General features: G+C 36.7%; 1 protein-coding gene and 1 long non-coding RNA gene across 4 annotated transcripts; one reads left to right on the forward strand and one right to left on the reverse strand.

Annotated features, from left to right (window-relative positions):
• Positions 1 to 2,121: 2,121 nt before the first annotated feature.
• On the reverse strand, positions 2,122 to 25,290 carry LOC307161925 (uncharacterized protein). 2 transcript variants are annotated; one of them, XR_013821819.1, is made up of 4 exons: positions 23,950 to 25,290; positions 21,253 to 21,770; positions 4,038 to 4,395; positions 2,122 to 3,148 (listed from the first exon to the last, which is right to left on the reverse strand). XR_013821819.1 is itself a non-coding variant. In XM_079876890.1 (3 exons), exons 1-3 carry the CDS (start codon positions 24,724 to 24,726, stop codon positions 4,389 to 4,391), a joined length of 1,302 nt encoding a protein of 433 aa, XP_079733016.1. In that variant the 5' UTR covers positions 24,727 to 25,290; the 3' UTR covers positions 3,773 to 4,388. The 2 variants fall into 2 exon arrangements, 1 of the variants encoding a protein (XP_079733016.1); XM_079876890.1 differs by lacking the exon at positions 2,122 to 3,148 and having other exon boundaries at positions 3,773 to 4,395.
• Positions 9,297 to 26,938, forward strand: LOC307161941. 2 transcript variants are annotated; one of them, XR_013821821.1, is made up of 5 exons: positions 9,297 to 10,120; positions 23,524 to 23,553; positions 25,740 to 25,866; positions 26,444 to 26,559; positions 26,867 to 26,938. It is a non-coding gene; the product is annotated as an uncharacterized lncRNA (long non-coding RNA). The 2 variants fall into 2 exon arrangements; XR_013821822.1 differs by lacking the exons at positions 9,297 to 10,120; positions 23,524 to 23,553 and adding an exon at positions 25,315 to 25,483.
• The last annotated feature ends 245 nt before the right edge of the window (positions 26,939 to 27,183 follow it).

Genomic DNA, 27,183 nt, shown 5'->3' on the forward strand with positions numbered 1-27,183 from the left:
TCTATCATCTATCTATTCTTCTATCGTTCTATCCATCTATCTATCATCCATCCATCCATCTATTGTTATATCTATCGTTCCATCCATCCATCCATCTATCTACTATCTATTGTTCTATCCATCTATCTATCATCCATCCATCCATCTATCCATCTATCTATTCTTCTATCTATTGTTCTATCCATCTATCTATCATCCATCCATCCATCTATTGTTCTATCGTTCTGTCCATCCATCGATCCATCTATTGTTCTATCCATCCATCCATCCATCCATCTATTCTTCTATCATTCTGTCCATCCATCCATCTTCTAAATTAAGGTCTTAAATTCATAAACATGGTATATTTTTGTCTTGTTTTCCATTAAAAATATGCGTGAGTAGCACAAACTCACTTTTTATAAGCAAGACTTTTTGTCATTTTGCGTATAATTTATCTTGATTTAATCATTTTATATATTCGTACTGGATAAAAAGAGAAAAATACTAAGTAAGATTTTTTTTTTTTTTTTGTGATGCATACACTGCAGAAAAAAATATCATTCTCTGCATTTTTGTCGTTTTTAGTTGTTTTTCTTTTCTTGGGAGGAAATTTGCTTATGGTCCATTTCCGCCGAGTTGTTTTATGGGCCACTTCTCGTCAGCTGTGCAGACGCTTAAAAGAAACAAAAACACAAGTTATTTTGAATTACTGAAGCAATTTTTCATATATTAAGACATGCTTGCTTCTCCTTAAATGTTTGACGGGAAGTAATGCATCCAAGAATCATCTGCGTTGTTTAGTCTGCGACTCAGGCCAAGAATAATGAGTGTATTTGACTGACCTTGCGCTAGGCTAGCCCACAGTCACTTAGCGGCTAGTCACGAGAAACACACCCCGGTAACCTGCACTACATTTGTCTTTCTGGGGCCAGACGGGAGACGGGACGGGTCGCAGAACGACTCAATATTTGTCCAGCAGATGAGAGTCTGAGCAGGGAATCGTGACAGGACATCCATCGCCAGGCGACTTTAAGTGCTAATGACTGATGAAACTGTGATTAATCAGATGAACATCTAAAGCACACTTGCTGCCCAGAAGCAATTTAGCATGAGGCCTTTCGAGAATTTATATGATAATGACAAAGTAAATCTCATGAAAACATGTCCGTAATAAAAACATTTTACCACAAAATTAAAAAAGTTTAAAAATCATAATAATAAAAAAACAATAATAAATTTAAAAAAAATTAAATAATATATAGCCTATATTTGTTTTCCTTATTTTTTATTATTATTATTATATAGGCTATATATATAATTATTATTTTTAATGTATATATAAAATGTAATGTCCATTTTCATGTCATTTTCTTGACATGTATTTTCATGAAAAATATATTTCTTGATTTTATATATATGTGTGTGTGTGTGTGTGTGTGTTGTGTGTGTAAAAACATGATATATATATATATATATATTATTTATTTATTTATTTATTTATTTGTTCATGTCACAAATAATTGGTCTGAATAATAATAATAATAAAAAAATATTATTAAGAAAATGCATCCTCTTTTCCAGCATTACATATATATATATATATATATATATATATATATATATATATATATATATATATATATATATATATATATAGGCTATATATATATATATATATTTTTTTTTATTTTTATTTTTTTTTATCCATTACAGTTATGAATATTTGGGGGAACTGGTTAAAATTAAATAAAAAATTAAATAAAATAATTAAACTATATAATAATCAAAAAGCATAAATAAAAAAATCAATAAAAAAAATGCTTAAAATAATACAAAACAGTTTGATTTTGGTTTACTATGCATGTATAAAAATGTTATATTCGCCCCCTGAACAGATGCATGCTGGGATGTGAAAAGGCCCCTCAGAGAGAAGTGAGAAACTCTCAGACAAGATTTAAATAAACAGGGACACAGACACTGTCAATACCATCCTATATAGAGCTCTGAATTATAGTGCAAATATTAGTCATATGTGTCAGACTGGAGGAATACTGTAATATGCCAATACTGAATGTGAGAAAACCTATTAACTATAAACATATTTTAAAGGGTCAATAAGAAGTCACTGAGAATATATTTTAAACACTTAATGTTTTATTTCATGTGAGCTGTACACATTTGTAAGACATTCACGTGTCATTGGCGTTACCGTGTTTTTCTGTGGTCTGCAGCGCCATCTATGGGCCACAGAGTGAAAATGCCACTACATGATCGCAACAGTCTATAAAGATGGCTTATACTGGCTTTAAATACTGATTAAATAATTCCAGTCCACAGCTGCAATACCGAGTTCGGATCCATCCACTTTATTCCAGAAGTATAAACTCAGATATACCTCTCTGAAGTGGTTTTACGAGCTGCCTTTAAGGCAATGTTAGTGTTCATTAGCTTTAGCTTAATATACTTATAGATCCTTCAGCCTCCCTGAACAACAAAAAAATCATGTCAATCTTTGGTCTGAATAATAATAATAATAATAAAATCTTATTAAGAAAATGCATCCTCTTTTCCAGCATTTCAACCGTCTGTTCACAGATCTACATGAGCGCTGGCTATAGTTTGCACATAAAAACATCATAATTTCCAACCTAAAAGCAGCTTTTTACTCAGTTGCGCTCTCTTTAAAGGAGAAACACTCTGATATCTGGTCACAGGTTAGTTAAGAAGGGCAGCTTGTTCTAAATGGTTAACACAGTGTAGTTATAGAGAGAGACCCAGCTGAAATCAGCCTTGACCAGCTTAAATAACCAGCATAATGCATGTTTTTGGATATGCTAATACACTAATAAACCCGCTTGTGCCATTGACACATCATCGAAACTAGTTAAAGGCCCCATGAAATGCTTTATGACTAGTTTTCTGTGTTGATGCATTTCCTTTTGAAACAGGAAGTTGAAGTGGGACATAATAAAAGTCTAGTGCAATTTTTAAAAAAACACCCAATAGAGAGCAAAAGTCGGGTTACGGGACCTTCATTTTCTCCATGTGGAAAATGATTTTGAACGAACACTTATAAACCTTTAAAGATAGACCTACTGTGAGCTACGAGGTTGTTAAGCCGTCAGCCAGCATAATTGTGTTTAACAGCAGAATTCCTGTTGAAAAACTACATTACCCATGATGCCCTACAGAGAATTCCACCAATCAGAGTCGAAAAAAGCAACATGTGCCAAAAGATCTTGTTAGCTCCACCGCAAATGACGTAATCGAGTTGATCTCTCTACGCCCTCAAAATACTTGTTTATATAGGCTATATATATATATATATATATATATATATATATATATATATATATATATATAATCGAGTTGATCTCTCTACACTCTCAAAATACTTGTTTATATATATATATATATATATATATATATATATATATATATATATATACATAAAATCAGCATTTGTTAATGAGTAGTTTTAAATTTGTTTTTAATTCAGTTATGCTGTTCGCAATGCTTCATGGGATTGTAGTTCTTTCCCTCACTAAAGTTTTCTTTTTGTTCAATTTTGTCCAATTTAAAAAAAGTTTGTGATTCACCTCGTATCTGGTTGGCTTGGTTTATGGCTTATAACTCTTTAACAAGACTTTTTAAAATACCTATGGGAAAATGAATGCAAAAAAAATACTAGGGGGCGGGCACTGTTGCACTAGAGCATCATGGGTAATGTAGTTTTTCCACCAGGAATTCCACTGTTAAACATGATTATTTTCAAACTCAGCAGAAGCAAATACTTTTTCTTTCAAAATCAATTTCCTTATGGAGAAAATGAATGGAGTTTTTACTTCTGGAACCCGACAGTTGCACTCTATAGTCTTCAGTTTACGTCACAGCCCGACAAAACTACACTTAGTGGACGAAAGCCAAGAAAAAACGTTCAAAATAAATAAATTCCAGTCACTGCCTACCGACTGTTTGGATAAGGAAATAAATATAAGCAACACAGACTTTCTTAATAATACACAATCCTGGTTGTCTAAAATTCATTGATGCACATTACGCCTTTGTTTTCACAATCTTTCATCAAAATGTTACAACTTACTCCGCCTCTGAAACGACTTCACAAATCCCTATTACTTTTAAATCCCGCACTTCCAATCGCACGACTCCCACTTTTTCCTGTTTCAATCAGAAATGCATCTGACTATATAAATAAAATGAGTTGTGAATGCCGTTTCATGGTGACTTTAACTAGTGTAAACTGTTAGTTAGTTTTTTCCAGCAGGGGTGTGTGAGAGAAAGAGGGCTTTGAGATGCTTCTGGAGTTTTCCATGGGAAATACAGTCACTGCTCCTCAGCCCAGGGTTCTCCGTCCTCCGCGATGAGTCAAGATGGGTTGTGTGGCATCAATCCCTGTGTAATAAAAAGACTTTCATTACATAGTGCACTCTCATGTCCAGCCCATCACAGACAGGGTCACATCTTCATTACACAAATGTCCCTTTCAAAGCGTGTTGATCGATGCTTCTGAGCAAGTGCTGGAGCAGATCCCAGATCAGGGGAAAGCAAACGCTGCCGACAAACACTTAAAAAAACCTAATCAGCAATAATTACAGAGGATGAGCATCACGACATACACAGTCACAAACGTTGGGTTATTTTTTTTAACCCAACCGTTGGTTTATGCATATTGGGTCATTATGTTGGGTTATCTTAAATTTTTTGGGTCATTTGTTGACGTCGTTGGGTTATTTTTAGTTATAACCTAACAGTTGGGTAAAATACGTGCCTGTACTGTATGTGCATATCTGTGCTATCAATATGCACAGGTTTTGAATTTAATGCATATGTTTTAAATGTATTATGTGTATTGTATGTGTGCACATTTGTGTATGTTTTGAATTTAATGAGTATATTTTAATATGTGCACGTATATGTTTATTCTATTTATTCTATTTTTTATTATACACATAATTGTGTATATTTACATACTAGGCTCACTGATATTTATTACATTCATAATTTAATACTTAAAACACGTTAAAACCTATTTATTTGTGTTTATACTCCAATTAAATTTGAAAACAAAGTGTATTTTATTTATTAAAATAATGGCATAAATAAAAATAACTCGTTAACTCAACTGTTGGGTTCCAATGCATTGGGTTAAAATAACCCACAGTGGTACCACCCCATAGTTGGGTTATTCGTTGGGTTATTTTAATTTTTTTTAGCCAACGTTATTAAGTGAGTAGGAGCTTCTTTTACCTTCTCTGCCTCTGACTTGTCCTTGGCATAGCTGCTGCTTTTACAAACCTGACTGGCTCACATTATGTGCTACGATAATGTAACGCAATTTAGCCTTTCGTGTTCTAATGCCAAGATTGTGCTCGCTTATCAGCTTGATTTATTACTCTAATTTATACGCTCAGCTTGGCTCAATGTTGAGGACAGGAGATCTGATTGAACATGAGTTTCCTCATGCCGCAGTGTGCTGTCTTTATCGGGACTCTAGTGTAGATGCCAGACTGTTGAATTGAAACACTAATAGCTGCAGAGAGAGAGAGAGAGAGAGAGAGAGAGAGAAAGAGAGAGAGAGAGAGAGAGAGAGAGAGAGAGAGAGAGAGAGAGAGAGAGAGAGAAAGACTTATATGAATTCTGGTTTGGACATGCACAACTTTTCAGTTTAGACTGAATGAAATTGAATAATAAAGTACTGGTGTTTCAATCACTGGTCACATAAGTTTAGCATTTAAAGCTCATAAAAACTTGAATTTTAAAATTCCTTTAAAAAAAGTATTTTTTTGTACTAGACTAGTATTTTTTTGTCTATTCCATCTCAATTCTAGGTTGTCAGGCCATTAGTAAGGTTTCTAAGGTGTTTTGAGTGTTTTTAGAATGTTGCCATGTGGTTGCTTAAGTGTTTTGTTGTGAGTGGCATTTTATAATGTTGCTATGCGGTTGCTAGGGTTTTCTGAGTGTTTTTAGAATGTTACTGTGTAACCTACCCATGTTGAGAGTGGCTTTTTAGAATGTTGCTATGCGGTTGCTAGGGTTTTCTGAGTGTTTTTAGAATGTTACTGTGTAACCTACCCATGTTGAGAGTGGCTTTTTAGAATGTTGCTATGCGGTTGCTAGGGTTTTCTGAGTGTTTTTAGAATGTTGCCATGAGGTTGCTAAAGTGTTTTGTTGTGAGAGGCATTTTAGAATGTTGCTATGCGGTTGCTAGGGTTTTTGGAGAGAGAGAAAGATTCATACACCGCCGTCGGTGTATGAATGAGTGAGTGAATGGGTGAATGTGAGGCTATGTAAAGCGCTTTGGTGGCCATAGGTCTGTGAAAGCGCTATATAAATGCAGTCCATTTACCATTTATTTGGAGTGTTTTTAGAACGTTGCTGTGTAACCTATGTTGAGAGTGGCTTTTTAGAATGTTGCTGATTATTTCTGATATGATTCGAACCGAATCGTGAACTGATTACAAGTGAAGAGTGTTAAACACACGGATGTAAAACTGGGATTGAGATGAGATTACTAAAATAACATACATCCGAAATCGCATACTTCTCCCTACAATATAGTAGGCGTAAAACAGTAGGGGTGAATTCAGGTTGACTGGGACACTTTTTGCCATTGAGATGACTGGGGAAAAGTATCCTAATAAACCCGAATTCACCCTATGTGACTGTGGCGAGCAGGACGAGGCCAAGGGCTGTGAGAGAATGGCGCATATATCTCTCACAGAGGAGCGGAAGCATAAAAGGAGGAGCAACGACAGTGAAGATCGAGAGAGGAACAGGCCTGGACTTATGTTGTGTTTTGTTTTTTATGTGACAGCAGTCGTCCGTGAGGGGCTGCTGTCTTTACTTTCGTTTTGTTGTTTGGTTATTTTACGTCATTAAAGTTGTTGAACATTCGCCCGTTCCGCCTCCTTCTTCCCACAACATCTAACCTTCATTACAGTGACAAAAGTATGTCTGAATTCACAGCACTCATAAAAGAGTACGCGAAAAGTACCCGGATGACCTTTGTCTTCCAGCGTGGTTCTGAAGTGTGCATTGGATAGACAATTTACTATCCCATGAGGCCACGGGAGAGGATTTATAAATGACAGCCCCGTTTACATGTAGCATTGTATTCCGATTATAACCAGGTGCAAGTCCAATCAGAATGAAAATGCTCCATGTCAACACCTCAATCGGAATAAAAATGCTCAAACCGATTGAAATTTCAGTCGGATTGAAGGGGGTGGAATAAACCTTTTCATGAACCGATCAAACGAAAGATTACACCATGTAAACGAGCTGATCCGATTACTTTGAGCGTACGTCTTTCTGCGCATGCTTGGTTTTGCGCCAGATAATTCTGTCAGCTAACATAATGCCTTCTGTTTGTGATCCGATGTGGATTCTGATCACCGTATAAGGTAGGAATATTTATACCCGATGCAAAAAAACTATGCACGCTAACCATTACCATAGTAAACATGGAAAATATGTACGCTTGAAGAAATCAGACAAATCATAATCCTGTTTTTATTTTATCTTTCAGTAGCCTATGTCTCGGACTATCCTCTTTTTCTCTGACTGAAAATATAACTATATCCTTCTGGGAGAGAGTGCTAAAGCTCCTCAGGTCATATTTTTGGTGGCATATTTGTAGAAATGAACATTCTTTCTAAATGTGATGTAAATACGTCCTGTTACTAGGCTACCAAATAAACAGAAACAGACGCGAATAAGTTTTGTGTCCTCTTTCTTTTGTAAACGTTCACAAACGTCATAAACGGTAAACCACTTTATTTCTGTGACTAATGTGCAATTTTGACACAAATTAATTCATTATGATAAATGTATCGATTTTTATTGTAAACCTGTGGTAAAACATCTATTCTTGGGTTTTAAAATTCAATTAAACAACAAAAATGCCAGCAAACAGTCGCTCTTGTTTTGCGATCGATCAGGCTGTTTCCTAGCCTGGCTAACGTCAGACCACTTTCTCTTTGAGACGTGGTCTGGAAACCACATGTACATTTTCTCGTATTTGAGGCGTGGTTTACGAATGCCCAGAGCCGTTTATTGGGCGCTACGAATGTCTATCAAATGCGCCTGTACGCAGCTCATAGCCAATCATTTCAAATTATACCAGATGACGTATGTAGAGCGACAGATATTCAACGAAGAAGACGACGATGGGTCAGAGATTTATGTGTACACCAGAGAGTCCTGCACGGGTCCGATTTTGTAAATCCGCACCCGACCCGTTTTCCAACAGCAGCACTAATAAAAATCTGCACCGACCCGCTTAAAATAGAACCGACACCCGACCCGCACCCGAAATAAAATCAGTTTAGACTATCACATTATAGACACACTTACAAACATTTTTATTGCCAGGTCATACAGAAGTTATTACACGACCATTAAGGACAACTTCAGCCGAAGCTGTCAAAAGGCCGATACATGAAGAACATGGCTAACGTTACCACACAAATCGAACAGACGCGGCTACAACACTATATGCCACACAATTTCGTCTAGCCTACATCTGACAATTTTGGGTTCAAACACACCCTGCACACCACACATACTTAACAGTGTTAAATATGAAAAATACCGTTCGATAGAGCTGCTTTGTTACCAGTTATCTGCGTGCTTCCTCAGGGATGAAGTTCCACATTTGCGGCTATCAACACGAAAATGTTTGCAGCAAAGCCTTTCACAATATTTTCTTCAGATAACTCCAAATTTCTCCCACACACTAGACTTGATTTTTGATGACGTATTGTCGACAACTTTACAATCTCCACTAGCTATTCTTTTCTTCAACTCCTCAGCATCCATCTTGACGACTGCAAGCAGAACGCGCGCGCGCGGTTGTGATGCATTTTTAAAAGTGGAAGTAGCCTTGGTAACGTTATAGATCCTGGGAGGGCGTGGCGCGTCGGCACAAATAAACTGATGTGGATTTTAAATTATTTTATCAACTTGAAATACAGGCATATTTTTGTAGATGTGTTCCTAAAAATATGCATATATTTTTACGTCTGTCATGTTGGATCCATAGATAAACAAACTGCTTCGGTGTGTCGCATATACTTCGTCATCGTCTTCCTGCTCCCTCCCCGTTCTGTGATTGGTTCCCTATTTCAGGGGAAAAATTAGTCCATGGTGTCCAGACTACCTTGCAGCGTGAATAAAATCGCGCTGCTCAAGGCAGTATGGGGAAACCCAGGCTAGCTGTTTCCAGTGATTTCTTTCTGATCAGTTTTCTGATAAAACTTCCTTTTTTTCTTCTTTTTTTTTTTTTTACAATAATGATGGCCTATATTTAATTATATGCTATAATGAGTGTGATATGAGTATGAGAATGAAAAACTGATGCAAATAGGCTACAAAACAAGACAATAATTAACAAAGAACAATAGCCTACACAATACAATAAAATGCCACGTTTATGGCTCGCACTGGCCCGACAGTGGAAACGCGTCTGATGCCTACAACTAAACGCGACAATTAAGTGATGCACCATCTTGACAGGATTGAAAACGTGGAAATAATGAGCTTCCAGATCCGTCAGACAAGCTGTGTGCGCATGTCAGAAAATGACTTCGATTGAAAGCGTCAGCACATGTAAACACCAGATCGGTTTAGATAACATCCCATGTAAACAGTCAACCGGAATCCGTCAATCAGAACGATCTCAATCAGAATAGCAAAAAAGTGTGCATGTAAACGGGGCTAGTGAAGCGACGCGACTGATGCTTATAGCTCACGTGATAACGGCAACATGGCGAATGTAGTGCGTCAGATGATAACATTCATATTATAGCCTATAGAACATACTTTTTTAGCAGTAATTACTTATTCAAAATAAGTACTACCTACTCAAGAGATGCGATTTCGGACGCACCCATAGAGCCAGAAAAGGCACGTGATCACATCAGCGTCCCGAAGCACCGCCTACTCACCTGTCAATCAACCAGTACTGTTTTGAACTTTGGCGCCAACAATAACCGTCCGAATAAAACATTTGGATGTGCGTATTAATATACACTACTAATAGACAACACACAGCATTACCGAAATCAGTATGCAGCGACACGGGTTATGAATCACATCTGAAGTTCAGTTGACACAGGTATGCCTTTAAAAACACCAAATATTCGGCGCGAAACATCTTGCTGGATTCAGATATGAGAGACGCGATGTGTTTCATCTGTGATTGGATTATAACTTTGGAATATAAAGATATAAACAGTGCCTTTGTGATTGCTAGTGTGTTGCCAGCCTGTTGCAATGTGTGGTTGCTAAGGTGTGCTGACTGTTTTAGCATGTTATTATGGGATTGCTAAAGTGTTTTGTATGGTTGCTAGGGTGTTACGTTTTTAGTAAATTAAAGGGATAGTTCACCCAAAAAAATTTGATGAAATTATGTCATTAATTACTCGCCCTCATGTTGTTCCAAAACCGTAAGATTTTCGTTAATCTTCAAAGCACAGTGAAGAAATGAAGATCTTTTTGATGAAATCTGAGAGCTTTCTGTTCCTCCATAGACAGCTATTAAAAAAGTTATAAAGAGATTGTAAAACGATCCATTAATATGAATTCATACATTTCATATGAATTGAGCGGTTCAGTCCAAATTTTCTGAAGAGACTCTCGCTTTATATCATATAAAGCGAGAGTCTCTTTATATGAATAAAAGCCCAATCTGTTTATCATATAAATTATATGATGAACAGATTGGGCTTTTATTCACATATAAATGTTGATCAGCGAACACAAACAGAAGCTCAACCGAACCTGCTTGACGCGCAAGAATGAACCTCATTGGTTCTTGCTGAACACGAGAATGAACCTCATTGGTTCTCATTTTACTACAACTGATGTGTGAGTTGATGAATGTTATGCAAGTAAAAGCCAATTCACATGGAATAGTTTTACAATCTCTTTACGAACTTTTTGAAGTGTCAAAGTGGTAGTTGCGTAGACTGTCAATGGAGGGACAGAAAACTCTCAGATTTCATCAAAAATATCTTCTTTTGTGTTTTGAAGATGAAACAGTCTTACGGGTTTGGAACAGCATGAAGGAGGGTAATTAATGACAGAATTTTCATTTTTGGGTGAACTAACCCTTTAAAGTTTATTAGGTTCATAATGGATCTGTTTTAACAAGACCCAATTTTTGCTGTTGCAGAATTCTAGGTATCATCTATTAATATATATATATATAAATTAGGGGTGGAACGGTACATGTATTCGTATTGAACTGAAACGGTACGGGCGTCACGGTTCGTTGCTTAAATTTACACGCTGAATACACGGTATAAAAATAAATAAAACTTGTGTGCAAATTAATTAATGTAATGCGGAACTACTAAATCTTAATTTTCAATTAATTCAGGTACTATTACCAAACATATCTCAAGGTCTTTTTGTCTTTTTATTAATTTAATTGATAAACTAATTATATAAAACTATTGTCAGTGCACTACAAATAAACTGGTTTTATGCCTTTACTTTATTAATAAAACTTATTTAAAAAATACAAGGTATTTGGTGTATACAGCCTGAGACATGCACAAGCCTTGTGCATTTTTGTTTTGCTTCATTGTACCGAACCGTGATGTCTGAACCAAACCGTGACTTCTGTGTACCGTTCCACCCCTAATATAAATATATATTTATAGGAATATATAGACCTCACATAGGAGGAAAGAAAAATAATATTAATAATAGAAAATTATTATAAAAAAGTTATTTGGCCCCCGGGTTGATGATAGATGATTCAGAAAGAAAGCATGAATCATTTTCCAAATGCGTAGCCAATGTCCATTTGCATTATTGCTCTTGACTTCCAGGAATAAGTCATCTTTACACCTATAATAATTTAATGTCTTTACACTGGTCTATTATTGTGGTGCAATATATTTCAGATAACCCCACCCCTAAAAAGCTCATAAAAACGAAACAAACTGTTGTTGGTCGTTTTACACGTCAAGGTCTCTTTCTGTCTAAGGAGGCGTTTAATTGGTGGCCAGAATAAGCAGCAATGCGACCAGACTTCATGCCGTCATATGATTGCTCTTTATCCCTCATTTGTCCAAATCTTCCACCACCCCGGAAACTTCAAGCCAAGTCTCTGAGCGCTCTCAGACAGATGTAATTATCCACCTACCCAAAAGTAAAACTGTCTTCTGCACATTTATATTTTATGATTGTTCTTAAATTAGCTTTAGCTTGAACAATAAATCAAAGATGATATGAATTTATAGTTGCAATTTAGCTTTAATGTCTCTGGGCCAGATGAAAATTAAATTAATATTTTATTTGAGTAATAATATGCCACACACAAGATGATACTGGTGTTCAGAGCAGGATGATAGTCAAAGTCTAACGGTGTTTCCATATCCCTAAAGTGACTTACTAGAGCTTTCATTTAAGTATTGCACTACAAAAAATGCTTTTCTTACTTAGTATTTTTGTCTTGTTTCCATCTAAAAATTCAAGAGTGCATTAAATCAAGAAGCATTTACTAGATGAGTAAAATGACATAAGAAATGATATCTTGGTTTCTTAAAACAAGCTAAATGATCTGCCAGTGGGATGAGAAAAATAATTTTGATTTAAATGAAAAACAAGAAAAATAATCTTAATTCAAATGGAAAACAAGATAATTTTTCTTACCCCATTGGCAGATTATTTTTTCTAGTTTTAAGCTAAATTTAGATTTTTTTAGTTTTTTTAGTTTAAATTTCTTATGTAATTTTACTTCTCTAGTAAATGCTTCTTGATTTAGGAATTTTTTGATATTTGGACTGGAAACGACAAAAATACTAAGTAAGAAAAACATTTTTTGTAGTGTGCAAAAGAAAAAAAATGGGGATGAGTGAAGAGTTGTCATAAAGTAAGAGTATAAACTGTGTGTAGAGCTATATAAAGGTTGTGGATAGCAGCTCAGATCATTTGATCTTGTGAGAACTTGACTTTTTCACACTTTAATGTCTTGAGAACCTCAAATTTTCTTTGAAGAAACATGAGAAACAAGAGACTTAAATAGTTCACCACAAAAAGATATTTTGAAAATTCAGTCAGTGAAAGTGAATGGGGTCCAATGTAGTTTGAACCCAAACATTCACAGAAGAAAGAGTCGTACAGGTTTGGAACAACATTTTTAGGTGAACTATCCTTTTAAGCAAAGGTTTCTCTCTCAATTTAATCTTGTAGAAACAAGTGACTTACTAAAGAGATCTCATTTGTTTGTTTTTTCTTTCATACGGTTTAGTCTCTGGAATTTAAATGAAAACCACTTGTAAGTTGTACAACGTTCTCCATTGGGCTTCATTTTACAGCCAATGAAGACATGGCTTCCCGAACACATTGTGCACTGCAAAACATGCCTTTCTTACTTAGTATTTTTGTCTTGTTTCCAGTCCAAATATCAAACATTTCTTAAATCAAGAAGCATTTACTAGCTAAGAAAATGACATTAGAAATTATATCTAGTTTTCTGGGGGGAAAAAAATCTAAATTAAGTGAGCTTTTGCTTAAAACAAGCAAAATCAAAAAAAAAAAAAAAAAAAGAAGAAAAAATTAGCTTGTTTTACATTTGAATTAAGATTATTTTTCTTGTTTGTCATTTGAATTAAGATTATTTTTCTTGTTTGTCATTTGAATTAAGATTATTTTTCTTGTTTGTCATTTGAATTAAGATTATTTTTCTTGTTTGTCATTTGAATTAAGATTATTTTTCTTGTTTTTCATTTGAATTAAGATTATTTTTCATTTGAATTAAGATTATTTTTCTTGTTTGTCATTTGAATTAAGATTATTTTTCTTGTTTTCCATTTGAATTAAGATTTTTTTCTTGTTTTTCATTTGAATTAAGATTATTTTTCTTCTTTGTCATTTGAATTAAGATTATTTTTCATTTTCCATTTCAATTAAGATTATTTTTCTTGTTTGTCATTTGAATTAAGATTATTTTTCTTGTTTTTCATTTGAATTAAGATTATTTTTCATTTGAATTAAGATTATTTTTCTTGTTTGTCATTTGAATTAAGATTATTTTTCTTGTTTTCCATTTGAATTAAGATTATTTTTCTTGTTTTCCATTTGAATTAAGATTATTTTTCTTGTTTGTCATTTGAATTAAGATTATTTTTCTTGTTTTCCATTTGAATTAAGATTATTTGTTGTTTTTCATTTGAATTAAGATTATTTGTCCTTTTTCATTTGAATTAAGATTATTTTTCTTACCCCAATGGCAGATAATTTTGCTTGTTTTAAGCAAAAACTAACTTATTTTTTAAAAAAATTCTTCCAGAAAACAAGATATAATTTCTTGTCATTTACTTATCTAGTAAATGCTTCTTGATTTAAGAAATTTTAGATATTTGGACTGGAAACAGGACAACAAAAATACAGTGTGTAGTCTGAGCGAAGGCACCAAACGGTGGGCGTTCTTTATAAACACACGTCTACCAAAACATCCGCTGTCTGTTATGCACCTTCTTCCTGGTGTGTGTGTGTCGAGCTCAGCTGTTGCTGTGCCCTCCCAGATAGTGGGTGGCCTTCATTGTAAATGATGTCTGAAAATGCCTGTGTTTATTTGACCATCACAAATATTGTGCGAGCTTGCCTCATTCGGTTAGGCTCTAAGCCAAGTGGTTTCTAATGAAAACCAGACAGAAGGGCCAGTCCTGCAGAGACACATACCCTCCACTAGAGGACAATGCCAAACCATAACTACTGCGTTCAGAGGCAGAAATCAGTTCCTTTTGTTCTCAACCGCACACAAAGATCACATCTGCCATTTTAACTTTAACCCCAGAGGAATGTTGAATACGTCAGGGAATAGTGTCAAGTTCTAGTTGTGCGAGTTGTGCTTCCTATCCTAAGCCAGGGATTATTCAGAAGTATTAAAGTTCAGTGTGTGAATTTGTGCTCCAGTAATGTGATTATTTCTAATGACTTTATTTTTCTGATTATTCACTAAGGTCCTTTTTACCACTATTATTTACACCCCCCAATGCACAGCACAATTGATGAACTCACATACAGTAGACGTGTTAGTGGCCACTGTTTTAATCCGCGGATGTAAAATGCAAAACACGTTTTTATGAACGTAGTGGGGTATTTTTCAATGATGCACCTAAAAATGTCTTCATTTCTATGTTTTCATCCTTTAATATACTGCATTATATTCATGTTGCACAATGTTGTCGGTTTTCTTCAGCACCCTAAAAATGTGACCCCTTCTTTACCGCTATGTTTACAAATCTATGCATGTGCAGTTTGGCCAGAGTAGAATAGATGCGGTTAAAGTGTTTACATGCTTGTTTATTGCAATTAAAATTGGCATACAACACTTATTTTGCTACGATTATGAACTTAATCACATCAATTTGATTAAAGTATTGTGTTTACATCAGAGCTGCACGATTCTGGATAAATTGTGAATTATGATTTTTTTTTGTTTCAAATTGAGATTCTCCCACAATTCTGAACCGAAATCTAAGCAAAATAACCTAATTTACTAGAGGTTCTGACAAAATGTTAATTGCTGCAGTCTATTTAATATGTTTAATTAATTTGAATGAATTATAAAAAAAAAAAAAATCAGTTTGAGTGAATGATTCAATGACTCTCTCATAAAGACTTTACTTTTTTCATTGTTGGATGAATCAGTGTTTTCTGAACAAATCTCTTGAATGAATGATTCAATGACAAATATATTTTTAACAGTCACTTATCGCCACCTACTGGTGTAACAATGTATTTGATACAATCGTTATTTGAAGCGTTAAAGGAGAACGCCGGTCAATTTTAACATTGAGCTCATTTTTTTGTAAATTTGGAGTGCTGTCAATACAGAGAACAACGACAAAAATCGGTGTTGCCTACACCGTGTTATCCTCTTTTTAAAATTTGCACCCTGTTGACTTCAATGGGGCAAGTTTTAAACCTGCTTTTAGCCTCTTAACATCCTTGATGTGTCATTACAAGTGCACATCCATTGTGAGTGATTCCTTCAGAGTGAACACGGGTGAATCTGACTGCAGTAGATGTGAAAGATATGAATAAAAGTGATGTTAATTCAGCCAGCGCATATACCTGTATTTACATCCTGTTTTCGGTCGAAGTCCATAGTAGTCGATTGTCGAGTTCACGCGCATGATCATAGGTAACTAAACCTATGCGCGTGAACTCGACAATCGACTACTGTGGACTTCGACCGAAAACAGGAAGAAAATACAGGTATGTGCGCTGGCTGAATTAACATCACTTTTATTCATATCTTTCACATCTACTGCAGTCAGATTCACCCGTGTTCACTCTGAAGGAATCACTCACATGACCTGTGTACTTGTAATGACACATCAAGGATGTTAAGAGGCTAAAAGCAGGTTTAAAACTTGCCCCATTTAAGTCAACAGGGTGCAAATTTTAAAAAGAAGATAACACGGTGTAGGCAACACCGATTTTTGTCGTTGTTCTCTGTATTGACAGCACTCCAAATGTACAAAAAAATGAGCTCAATGTTAAAATTGACCGGAGTTCTCCTTTAAAGGAGTTGTTCACTTTCAAATAAAAATATCCTGATAATTTACTCACCCCCACGTCATCCAAGATGTCCATGTTTTTCTTTCTTCAGTCGAAAAGAAATGAAGGTTTTTGAGGAAAACATTCCAGGATTTTTCTCCATATAATGGACTTCAATGGCAACCAACGGTTTGAAGGTTCAAATGTCCGTTTCAATGCAGCTTCAAAGTCTCGACACGATCCCACAGCCGAGGAATAAGGGTCTTATCTTATCTCTTATCTATTTTCTAAATAAAATAAAAATTATATACTTTTTAACCACGAATGACCGTCTTGTACCATTTCTGAGATGCGCCACGCATTATGTCATCACGTTGGAAAGGTCACGTGTGACGTAGTCGGAAGTGCCGACCCAGTGTTTACAAGTTTGGAGTAGGAGGACCGTTCAAAGTTATTGTATGTTCAATGACACATATTTATATGTATTTGTGTCAGTTTATTGTTTAAAATGGTCCTTACGTGTGCATATCCTGGATGTTTAACGATGTCGCGCGTGGCGCATCTCAGAGATGGTTCAAGATGGGCATTTGTGGTTAAAAAGTATATAACTTTTATTTATTTTTTAGAAAATGGCCGATGGTTTCTCTAGATAAGACCCTTATTTCTCGGCTGGGATCGTGTCGAGACTTTGAAGCTGCATTGAGACTGACATTTGAACCTTCAAACCGTTGGTTGCCATTGAAGTCCATTATATGGAGAAAAATCCTGGAATGTTTTCCTCAAAAACCTTAATTTCTTTTCGACTGAAGAAAGAAAGACATGAACATCTTGGATGATATGGGGGTGAGTAAATTATCAGGAAATTTTTTATTTGAAAGTGAACTACTCCTTTAATAGATAGAGCCGAATTGCTGTCATTTAGGAATAAGATTGTGTGGGTTCGTGCAGCTTATATAATATAGTACTGTGTAAGGAACTATGTGAATATAAGTTACTATTAGTGCTGTCAGTTAAACGCGTTATTAACGGCGTTAACACAAAACCCATTTTAACGGCATCAATTTTTTTTATCGCGAGATTAACGTTCTTTTTGGCCTAGCAAACTTTGTAGTTTTTTTCACATGCTGTTGCTACTAGTAACGTTAGAAAAACTACAACACCACACCGGATCTAGCTAGACCGGACACAAAACGAAAGGCACGCCGCACACACTTGTTTGGGCTTGCGAGCCGGCCGAAGAGTAGTAGGCTAACGTTACGTTTTGAGTGGATGGCGAGCGCGAGACGCCGAAATGGATGCCAATAAGATTCTGAATGGAAAGTTTACTTTTAAAAAGTTGCCAAATGGTTCCACTGACAAGACCAAAGTGATCTGTGTGTTCTGTCGTTGTGAACTGAGCGATCATCGCAGCACGTCCAGTCTGAAACACCACTTAACGCGAATGCGAATTCTCTGATGCGATTATTTGCTCCGAGTGTGAAATTGAACACTACAGTATATGCCAATGTTGTTTTCAATAAAAAAACATTTGCACAAAGCAAGCCGATCCACTTTTCCATGTTGATAAGAGCATTAAAATGAGAAAAAAATAATGGGACAAAAAGAAATCAAGGGACATTTAGAATAGATAAAAATGTGCGATTAACTGCGAGTTAACTATGACATTAATGCGATTAATCGCGATTAAATATTTTAATCGTTTGACATCACTAATATATATATTTTTTTTTATATATTAATTTTACATATATTCAGCCATATACTGGTCCTTTAAAGAACCCAGACACCAAAATACTTGGTAACATTTAAAGAAAAACCAAGAGCTTTTTTTATAATCTACAGAGAACCTTATGACAAAAACTGTTCTTGAAAAGAAAGTTCTGTGCTGAACCAAAAGTTCTAGAAGAACCTTTATTTTGAAGATGCCGCGTGGAAATTCAAGCGAACACGTTTGTAACACACTGTCGGGCCTGGATTGTGTGTGTCTGGTCAGTCTGTGGCCTTGAGTCAGTGTGACCATATAATTGTTAAAATTGTGCGATTAATTGTGAGTTAACTATGACATTAATGCGATTAATCGCGATTAAATATTTTAATCGTTTGACAGCGCTAGTTATTATTAATAAATAATCTGCCCCTATATGTGTGAAAAGGCATCAAGGCTGTTGGTATATTTTACTTCCTGAATTACATTTTCAAAGAAGCATGTTTTTCCAACGAGTTGCATGTTTAGGGATGATAATATCTTAGAGACTTGTGTGTGGGTGACTTGTTTTGAGCCTGTAAGGATCCACCCAGAAAGCACTAGCAACCACAAAGCAATGACCCGTCAACCGCCAAATTTGCACAGGCATGCACTTCTCAAACTGTCTTCAGGGCATAGTTAATTTAATTAATGGATGCGGTAATATTATCTGCATTTTGTCTACAGCAGCGTAAGATGATTTTCCCAAAAAAAATCCCAACCTTGAAGCCGTGTTTGATCTTTTAACGTGCCTCAACAACAGCCGATATAATCAACCGTGAACATAATTTTCATTTATAGAATGTTTATCAGACATTCCTGATCGTATCCTGAATTCCTCTGTGATAAAGCAACACAATTGTCCCAAAGCCCAAAGTCATGTTCACCCTCGGATCTGAGGTAATTCCATGAGGGAAAGGCTTTTGAATTGCAAAGCATTCAACATCGTTCATCTCCCCGCAGGGCAAACAACAAAGCTCAGTGTAATCTGAGGAAACAAGTGCAGCGTATATCGACACCGTGTTTTCCTGCGAAACAGATGGAAGAAATCTTTCATGACGCATAGTTAGCCGTGTTAACACTGAGTCATTGTGTTTACTATCTCCATCACAAATAGCTCGGTCTGTATTTCTATGGAAATGATTCAGTGCCGGGCCGGCAGACCCCACCATGCTTTTCTTTTCTGGGAAATAATAACTGTAAGAAAAAACACATGTGGATGGTGTCTGTTATAATAGCGAGGAAGGTTTTTCCTTAAACACACGATCCAAAAGACACATGATGTTTCAGCACTTTTGTGATTCAGATGTTGCTCTTTTAAAGCTCAGGAGACTTAATGGATTTGTCTCGGATGTTTCTCTTGATATTCCTTTGAATAAATGTGGTAATTTTTGACGGCATGTATAAAATTATTGTAAATTGCATCTCTTTGACATCTTGGCAAATTTAAGACATTGTTGTTGAGATCTCTTCTACAACTCTTTGGGAGATGTGAGGTTTTTCCTCAAGAGAAACAGCTGAAAAGCAGACATTTCCATGTGCTCTTCATTTAATCTCATTGTAGCAGAACATTTTTTTATATTAACGAGATGTCATTTGTGATTTTTGGTATCATTCTTATAGGTATACACTATCATTCAAAAGTTTGGGGTCAGTATGATTTTTTTGAAAGAACTACTTTTCAGCAAGGACGCATTAAATTGATGTTACAAAAGATTATATTTCAAATAAATGCTGTTCTATTGGGATTTGTAATTTTATTGTAAGAATTGCGATGCTACAAGTATTGCGATTCGATATTGCGAATTATTTTTTATTTTATTTTATTTTTTTTACACTAGACCATCAGGAAAAGTTAAATCATACACTTATACAGACTGTACATGATGTATAAGTTCATCAAAAACAATTCATCACATCTTTCTGACTTATTTCAGAATCATCATACAATACTACATTCTCTTTAATAAATGATTCAATAACAAATAAATTTTTTAATAGTCACTTGTCGCCACAGTGACGAAACAATGTAATCGATAAATGCGTTATTTTAAGTGCCAAGTTTCTATCAAAAGCTGATTTTGATCGCTATCGTAGACATCAGTGTTCATATTTCAACTTTTTAAACTTTTATCCCAGTATTTCTATGATAATTTTATCTATTGCATCACAGAAATATTGACACTATGAGGTTGAAATACTGTTTGTGAAGCGGTTTCGTGACGACTCTCTCCGGGCCAGCAGCAACACAGATCTGAATGTTGCGATATGATTTTGTCAAAGTTTAATAGACAGACGAATTGAAAGATCGCGTGGGTGTTTGAATGGAGATCACAGTCTTTATTAAAGATGAATGGTGCAGCTCTACTGTCTTATCTCTCTCTCAGTATATGAGCAGCGCGAGGGTTTTCAGTGCGTTCAGTCTCACGTCTCTTCCACGCGTCCACTTGTGATATTACGACACTCAACACTCATAGATAACGACACATTTCATCCTCTGTTGGAACGAAAGTGGCTAACTTCTGTCAACCTCATCTACAAGCAAGGACATAAATAAAGCAATTTAATTTGAATTAATATCAATTCTGTAATAATTAAAAAAAAAATCGCGATACCTAGGTGAATTGATTTTTTTTCTCCCAGCCCTAAATATTACTCCTTTTTTTTTTACTGTATTTTTGATTAAATAAATGCAGCCCAGGTGAGCATAAGAGACATCTTTCAAAAAACATGAATAAACCTTACAGACCCCAAACTTTGTTTGTGTTTAGACATGCATGAGCATAAACACAGCAAGCACATGCTCTTCTGAGGACATGTAGTGTCCACTTACCCTGAGTTTCGTCACCAAGGAACATTACGACCAAGTGATTGATGAAGCATGTGTGCAACTGTGTCTGTGAGTATGCATGATGTGTTTGTTTGATTGTCTTTGCTGATGTTTGGGTTTCTGTGAAAGCAAGTTAGTTGTGTGTCCTTACACTATGGTGGATGAGAGCATCTTATGTTTTCCAGGGTAAGGAGGTGTCCTCATCTTCACCTGTCCATTCTGAGGGTAAGGTGGAGGCCGGTGGGTTTTATTTGAGTTAGTGCACACTACTGGAACGATAGGGGGTCTGTGGTTTTCCAGTTGCCCTTTCCTTGCCGTTCGGTGTGGTAGGCAGTTTCCATTGAGCGTCCTTTGAGTCCTTTGAGTCTCTGAGGTTTGTTTCACAACTCTTTTGCCTTTATCCTCAACAGTAATGGATCGCTTCTCAGGAGGGGACAGGCTTGTGTGGTTTCTCATAGGCGAATGACTGTTATTGTGAACTAAATCCACAGGGCTGTGTGTGAGAGAAGAGTCGGAAGTCGTGTCCTCTTCGCCATTCGAATAGTGGATCAACGCCACAACATCAGTCTGACTGCTTTTGGTGGCGTCTTGGGAGAGTCCATTGGATGGACTTGTTTCTTCTTCATCAAGGTCAATGTTGGACGTCAGAACATCGATCTGTTGGACGACCTTCACAGACACAGAGGGATCAAAAACAAAGTTAAAGGAATAGTTTGCTTGAAAATAAAAAGCAACTTCATGCTTTACAGAAACAGAAATGCTGTTTTGCACGCCAGAGGTTGTCAAGCTCCAAAAAGGACAAAAAAGCACTTCTGTAGTCATTTAATAATTTTTCACTGGAATTATTATTCTCTGCCACTGCGTTCACATTCACATATTCAAACATGGTGCATTGAAATGTGTTGCACCAAGTATGACGCCAATGGTTTTTGCAATCATATTGAGTTATTATAGTTAACAAAACCAAAACTAAAGTATTGTAAACTGAACCAAAAATAAAACTAATATAACTTAAGTAGTCATGATTACATCTACGAAATCATTTTAGGTTTCCAAACATGTTTCCCATACGCTTCTAGAGCCCACCTGTCATTAATCAATCATAATCCCGGCCCTAAACACACAACAAAAAAGCACTTCTGTAGTCATTTAATCATTTTTTACTGGAAATATTCTTCTCTGCCACTGCGTTCACATTCACATATTCAAACATGGTGCATTGAAATGTGTTGCACCAAGTATGACGCCAATGGTTTTTGCAATCATATTTGTTATTATAGTTAACAAAACCGAAACAAAATTTTTGTAAACTGAAACAAAAATAAAATTAACATAACTTGGGAAAAACTCAAAATAAACTAAAGTAAGTTGTCATGATTGCATCTACGAAATCATTTTAGGTTTCCAAACAAGTTTCATCAAGGCCATCTGTCATTAATCAATCATAATCCCGCCCCTAAACACACGTCATTGGCTGAGTCACAAATTCTCATGTCACGCCTCTCAAACAAACCAATCAGTGCTTTAAAAACATCTCAGTAACTTCAATGACTCTGAACATTAACCTGAGATCATATAGAAAATATAAAACACGTCCTTCACCATTGAAGTTTGTGGGTAAAGATGTCATAAAATAACTTTTTTGGCTTCTTTCTCTGTGATGCATTAATCTACTGACTTTATTTCCAGCTGCAGTCATTTACATCTTATGGGAGTCTTGATGCATCCATTGAAACATGTCTAAATAATTCAATTAATGTTTTACGTCCTGCAGAGTCCATTATTGCTAATGTCAATCTGCCCGTATTAAGCTATCTTTAGCTATTGATTTTAAGATTCTGTTCTCTTTTAACAGGCCTTTGTGATGGATTTAAGAACTGGCCACTTCCCATCCAGAAAATACAATATTCCTCTATACAATAAGCTCCCAGTGGAACATTTCCAGCTCTGCTGAATATAATTGACTGTTCATTTCTGGCAGATGTGTGTTTTGGCTTCTGGAGGCTTTCAGATGATGTTTAGTTTTGCTGTTTTTCAGAATAGGTTTATTACACAGATGTTTGCTAAGACCACACAGATAATGTATTTCCACTGGTTAAACAGGATGAAAGTTTTGATCTTATCCAGTCTCTGTGCTTATTAAAATCCCATCTCAAATATGTTGAACCCAAAATCAGTGACAAATCTTGTTATGTGAATGTTTCCTCATAGCTGTACGCATGCAGAAAACTCATTATAGTAGCCGGTCACCCACAGCATGTCATTTCACCGTTTGTCGTTCCAAACCATGTGACTTCTGTGGAACAGAAGATATTCTGAGAAATGTCTCAGTTTTTTGGGGGTAAATACAATGTAAGTCAATGGGGTCCAATGTTGTTTGGTTCTCAATGTTCTTCAAATAATCTTCTTTTATGTTCCACAGGGGAAGGTCAGTCATACGGGTTTGGAACATGTGAGTAAAATAAAACAATTTTCATTTTGGGTGAAGTATCAATGTAAGAAAAATTGCATGCAACATGCACCAATGCAAACATTTTCTATATATCCTAGTAATTTAATGAGCTCATTGTTTCTGCTTTAAATTAATACATTGTTTAAATTAATACATTATTAGCTAACTGTGTGATATGCACATTTCTGAAATGCATAACTTGGACCTCTGATAACAGATCACTCTAGATTGTAATATGGACTCATGCATTTTCTGTAAAGTTGCTTTGAAACAATATGTATTGTAAAAAACGTGAATTGTGAATTGAATGAGTAAATAACAGAATTTTGGTTGAACAATCCCAAATTTTTGATCTTCATTCAACATTATTCACTCTATTTATTATTCCATCCTCACCTCTTTCATCTCCAACTGGACCTGTTTGAGACCACCCAGCACTTCCTCGAGCTCATTGACCACTTGTTTGATCTGTTCCCGTACTGTTCCCTGGCTCTTCCTCTGGTTGCCATGGTTTTCCAGACCTACGCCCCCTTGACCCGTCCTTATTTCCCGCTTCGATCCGTTCACCTGCAGCCTCGAGCGCCCCAACTTGCTGGAGGGCACCTCGGTTGGGAAAAAAGCGGAGTTTTCCCCATTACTGTGTGGTTTTCCAGGACTTGATTGTCTGCTGGTCCCAGGGCTGTTAAGCGTGTGTTGCTCTTCGTGATGCCGGAAAGACACCCGTCTCCTTGTGCAATGTCCGTTATATCCGTGGACGTCATCCCACTCCCGCTGATGTCCGTAGTGTTGATCCGACGAGTAGTAGCGTTGACCTCTGACCTTTAAAACATGACCCCCATTAAAGGGATAAAGCAACTCCGGATAATACCAACGCTGAACGCATCCACATTCCCGCCGGATCTCCGTAACGCACGGAGAATCCCACCTGGGCGTTCGTACATCCACCCAGGAATAGCATGGATGCTGTATTTCCTTGGCATAAACTTGCCGTGGGGTTGACGAAATGATCCTCTCCGCTCCGTCTATCCCCAACTCCTTCGGGAACGGGGCTATTCCCGACTCCATACGCACACATGATCCATCAACGGGGCCCGGTGTGCGTCGGACTCCCTGCTCCAGGCAAAAGTGGCAGGAATGAGTTTGAAATCTCGCAGTCGTGTTCTCCGAGTGCATTCCAGTCCCAAATCCGACTTAGAAAACAACTGGTTCTCTCTCCATCCACGGCGTCTGTTTTTCTCATCTGCGTTTTACAGTCTCTCTCTCTCTCTCTCCTTCTCCCGCACTTCCCCTCTCCAACTTTCTGTCTCTCACCTCCCCCTTCCTTCCTCCCGGTGCTTTTTCTAACTTACTCTTGTTTTCCCAATGTTCTCTCTCGTTCCTGCCGAACGCAGCTTGTTGCCCTTTTCTCTAGTAGTGGGCCTCTTTTCTTTCCTTCCCTCCTTCCCTCCCTCCTTTTTTTTTTTTCTTCAACTCTCCTTCTCCTGAAGTCTTTCACCTCTCTCTACACCTCAGTTTTTTTTTTTCCCACTGCGTAAAAAAAATTCCCTTCTCAGACTCAACTCACCCTTTTCCCAAACTCCAAACACTTCCTTCCTACACCTTCTCGGTCTCTCTCTCCCGGGGTTGGGGCTCGTAAAGCGTTGACAGACGCAGCGGCTCCATGTGATTCCCGATCTTTCCCTCAGATCTTGCCACTCGGCAATTAAACACAGCCAGGAGTCCACGCCGAGAGAGAGAGAGAGACAGAGAGAGAGAGAGAGAGAGAGAGAGAGAGACAGGAGGAGGTGGGGTTTCATACGTTGCTGAAATAGACAGGATCTAACATGAGCCAAAGACCAAGAGAAGTGGGGAGGGGAACGAGAGAGAGAGAGTGAGACGCTCGGCACCAGAAAAGGGGATTTTCGGCATAACTCGATTCCCACAAGCCCACGTGAGTCTGAGAATCGAATGCGCGTTCGCCGTCGCATTTGTTTATGTGAGTCAGCTGAGATACTGGCACTGTTTGTCATGATTCACGTCTTGTGACACATTTAATGAACAACACACCACAACACTGTTTATAGATCCCTCACATTTCACTGAATTCCCTCATTTATTTACTTGGAAGTAAACACTTTTTAGTTTTGGGTTTCCACTGGAAAGAAAAACCGCAGATGACACCTACTTTATTATCTTCTTTCTCCCAGGCATCAGCGGAAAGGAAAAACCAAAACTCTTGGGAGAAAGACATCAGAAATCATACGTTTCATAGAGTTTTAAGAGAGATCTCAACAAATGTCTCAAACTGTCCTGAGACACACGACCAAATGCATGGTGATGTTTACTTGTCATGACAGTTTTAAAGTCCCCCTGAGGTGAAAATCCAGCTTTTAATGTTGTTTATGTGTCTATGTGGTGTTTTTAATATGCTTTAAGACAAAGCATGTGTAAGTTCATAAGTCGACAGCATTGCTGAGTATTTCCTCCTTAAAACTGCAGTGAACCAAAGACAGTCTCAAAAACACGCTTTGAAATCGCTGGTGTTTCTGACGTCACAAACTACCTTGTAACCAATCAGATCAACGTGTGATCGTCAACCAGTGGATCTCTGAGCTGAGTGAGTGAGTGGAGGCGGGGCTCATTTGCATATTCATAGAACCACGCATACTAAATGAGGCAAGGGTTTCGAGTTACATTCAAGATATTTTAAGGCATAAATAAAAAAAAAATTCAAGGAAAAAAGTTTAAATAAGTCATTTTGGTGAACAAAGATGAGTTTTAAGGAATAAAATGATTGACTACAGGGGGACTTTAAACTTACGTAACTTAGATTCTCTTTACAATAGTTTTATAGTGCTATACTGGAACTGTAAGACAACTATAAGCTTATTTGTGCCTGTTTTTATTTCAGGAGAATCATCCGAGGCAAAGTTGAGACAATGAAACGTGAACTTAACGTCTCCTGAGCCACGAAAGAGCAGCATCTGATCAGACGCGTGAGATTTTCCTCTGGTCGTCTGAGCGCAGGTATATCATTTCTCCTCAGAAACGAGCAGATTCCTTTTTGCTGACGTTGGTTTGGAAACAATAAACTGTGAAAGCCACAGAGATGAATACGAGCAGTTTTGAGCTGCCGTCTCAACCGCGTCAGCATTTCTTCACATTCCTGGATTGTCACATGCATTGTCTAAACTTGAAACAGCTTAGTTGAATATGACGTGAAAAATCAATCAAAATCACTCTAAGTCCCACATTCAACATGTGCACAGGACTGGAATGTAATGTTCATTTGAAACCTTGAAACCTTTTTTTTTTTTTTTTTATAGGATTACAGAATAACCCAAATGAATCATTTGGAAAATAAAACCCCTGGACATATTTTCAATACAAGACAAGCAGAGATCTGATAAAGGTAAAGCATGTAATAGACTCTAAATCCTCTAGGCATTCGAGTTCACCCAGTAGGGTCTCATTTGATCCCATTAAGATCATTTTAAATGGTGTGCAAGGTTGAATTCTGATAGGAATCCTGTTCCTATTGCTTTAAGACCCCTGTAGGGAATTCAGGATGGTTGTGGAAACGCATATCAGACCTGACAGATTTACTGTGTGTGTCTGTGTGTGAGAGTGTGTGAGTGTGTGTGTGGGTTT

This window comes from Squalius cephalus (genome assembly GCF_949319135.1).
Source record: "Squalius cephalus genome assembly, chromosome: 7".
Classification (NCBI taxonomy): domain Eukaryota; kingdom Metazoa; phylum Chordata; class Actinopteri; order Cypriniformes; family Leuciscidae; genus Squalius; species Squalius cephalus.

Coding starts and splice junctions, on each gene's coding strand:
- LOC307161925 (XM_079876890.1), bottom strand. CDS start 24,726: ATGCACTCGGAGAACACGACTGCGAGATTTCAAACTCATTCCTGCCAC. Junction 21,771..23,949: donor TCCAGTTGGAGATGAAAGAG/GTGAGGATGGAA, acceptor GTGTCTGTGAAG/GTCGTCCAACAGATCGATGT.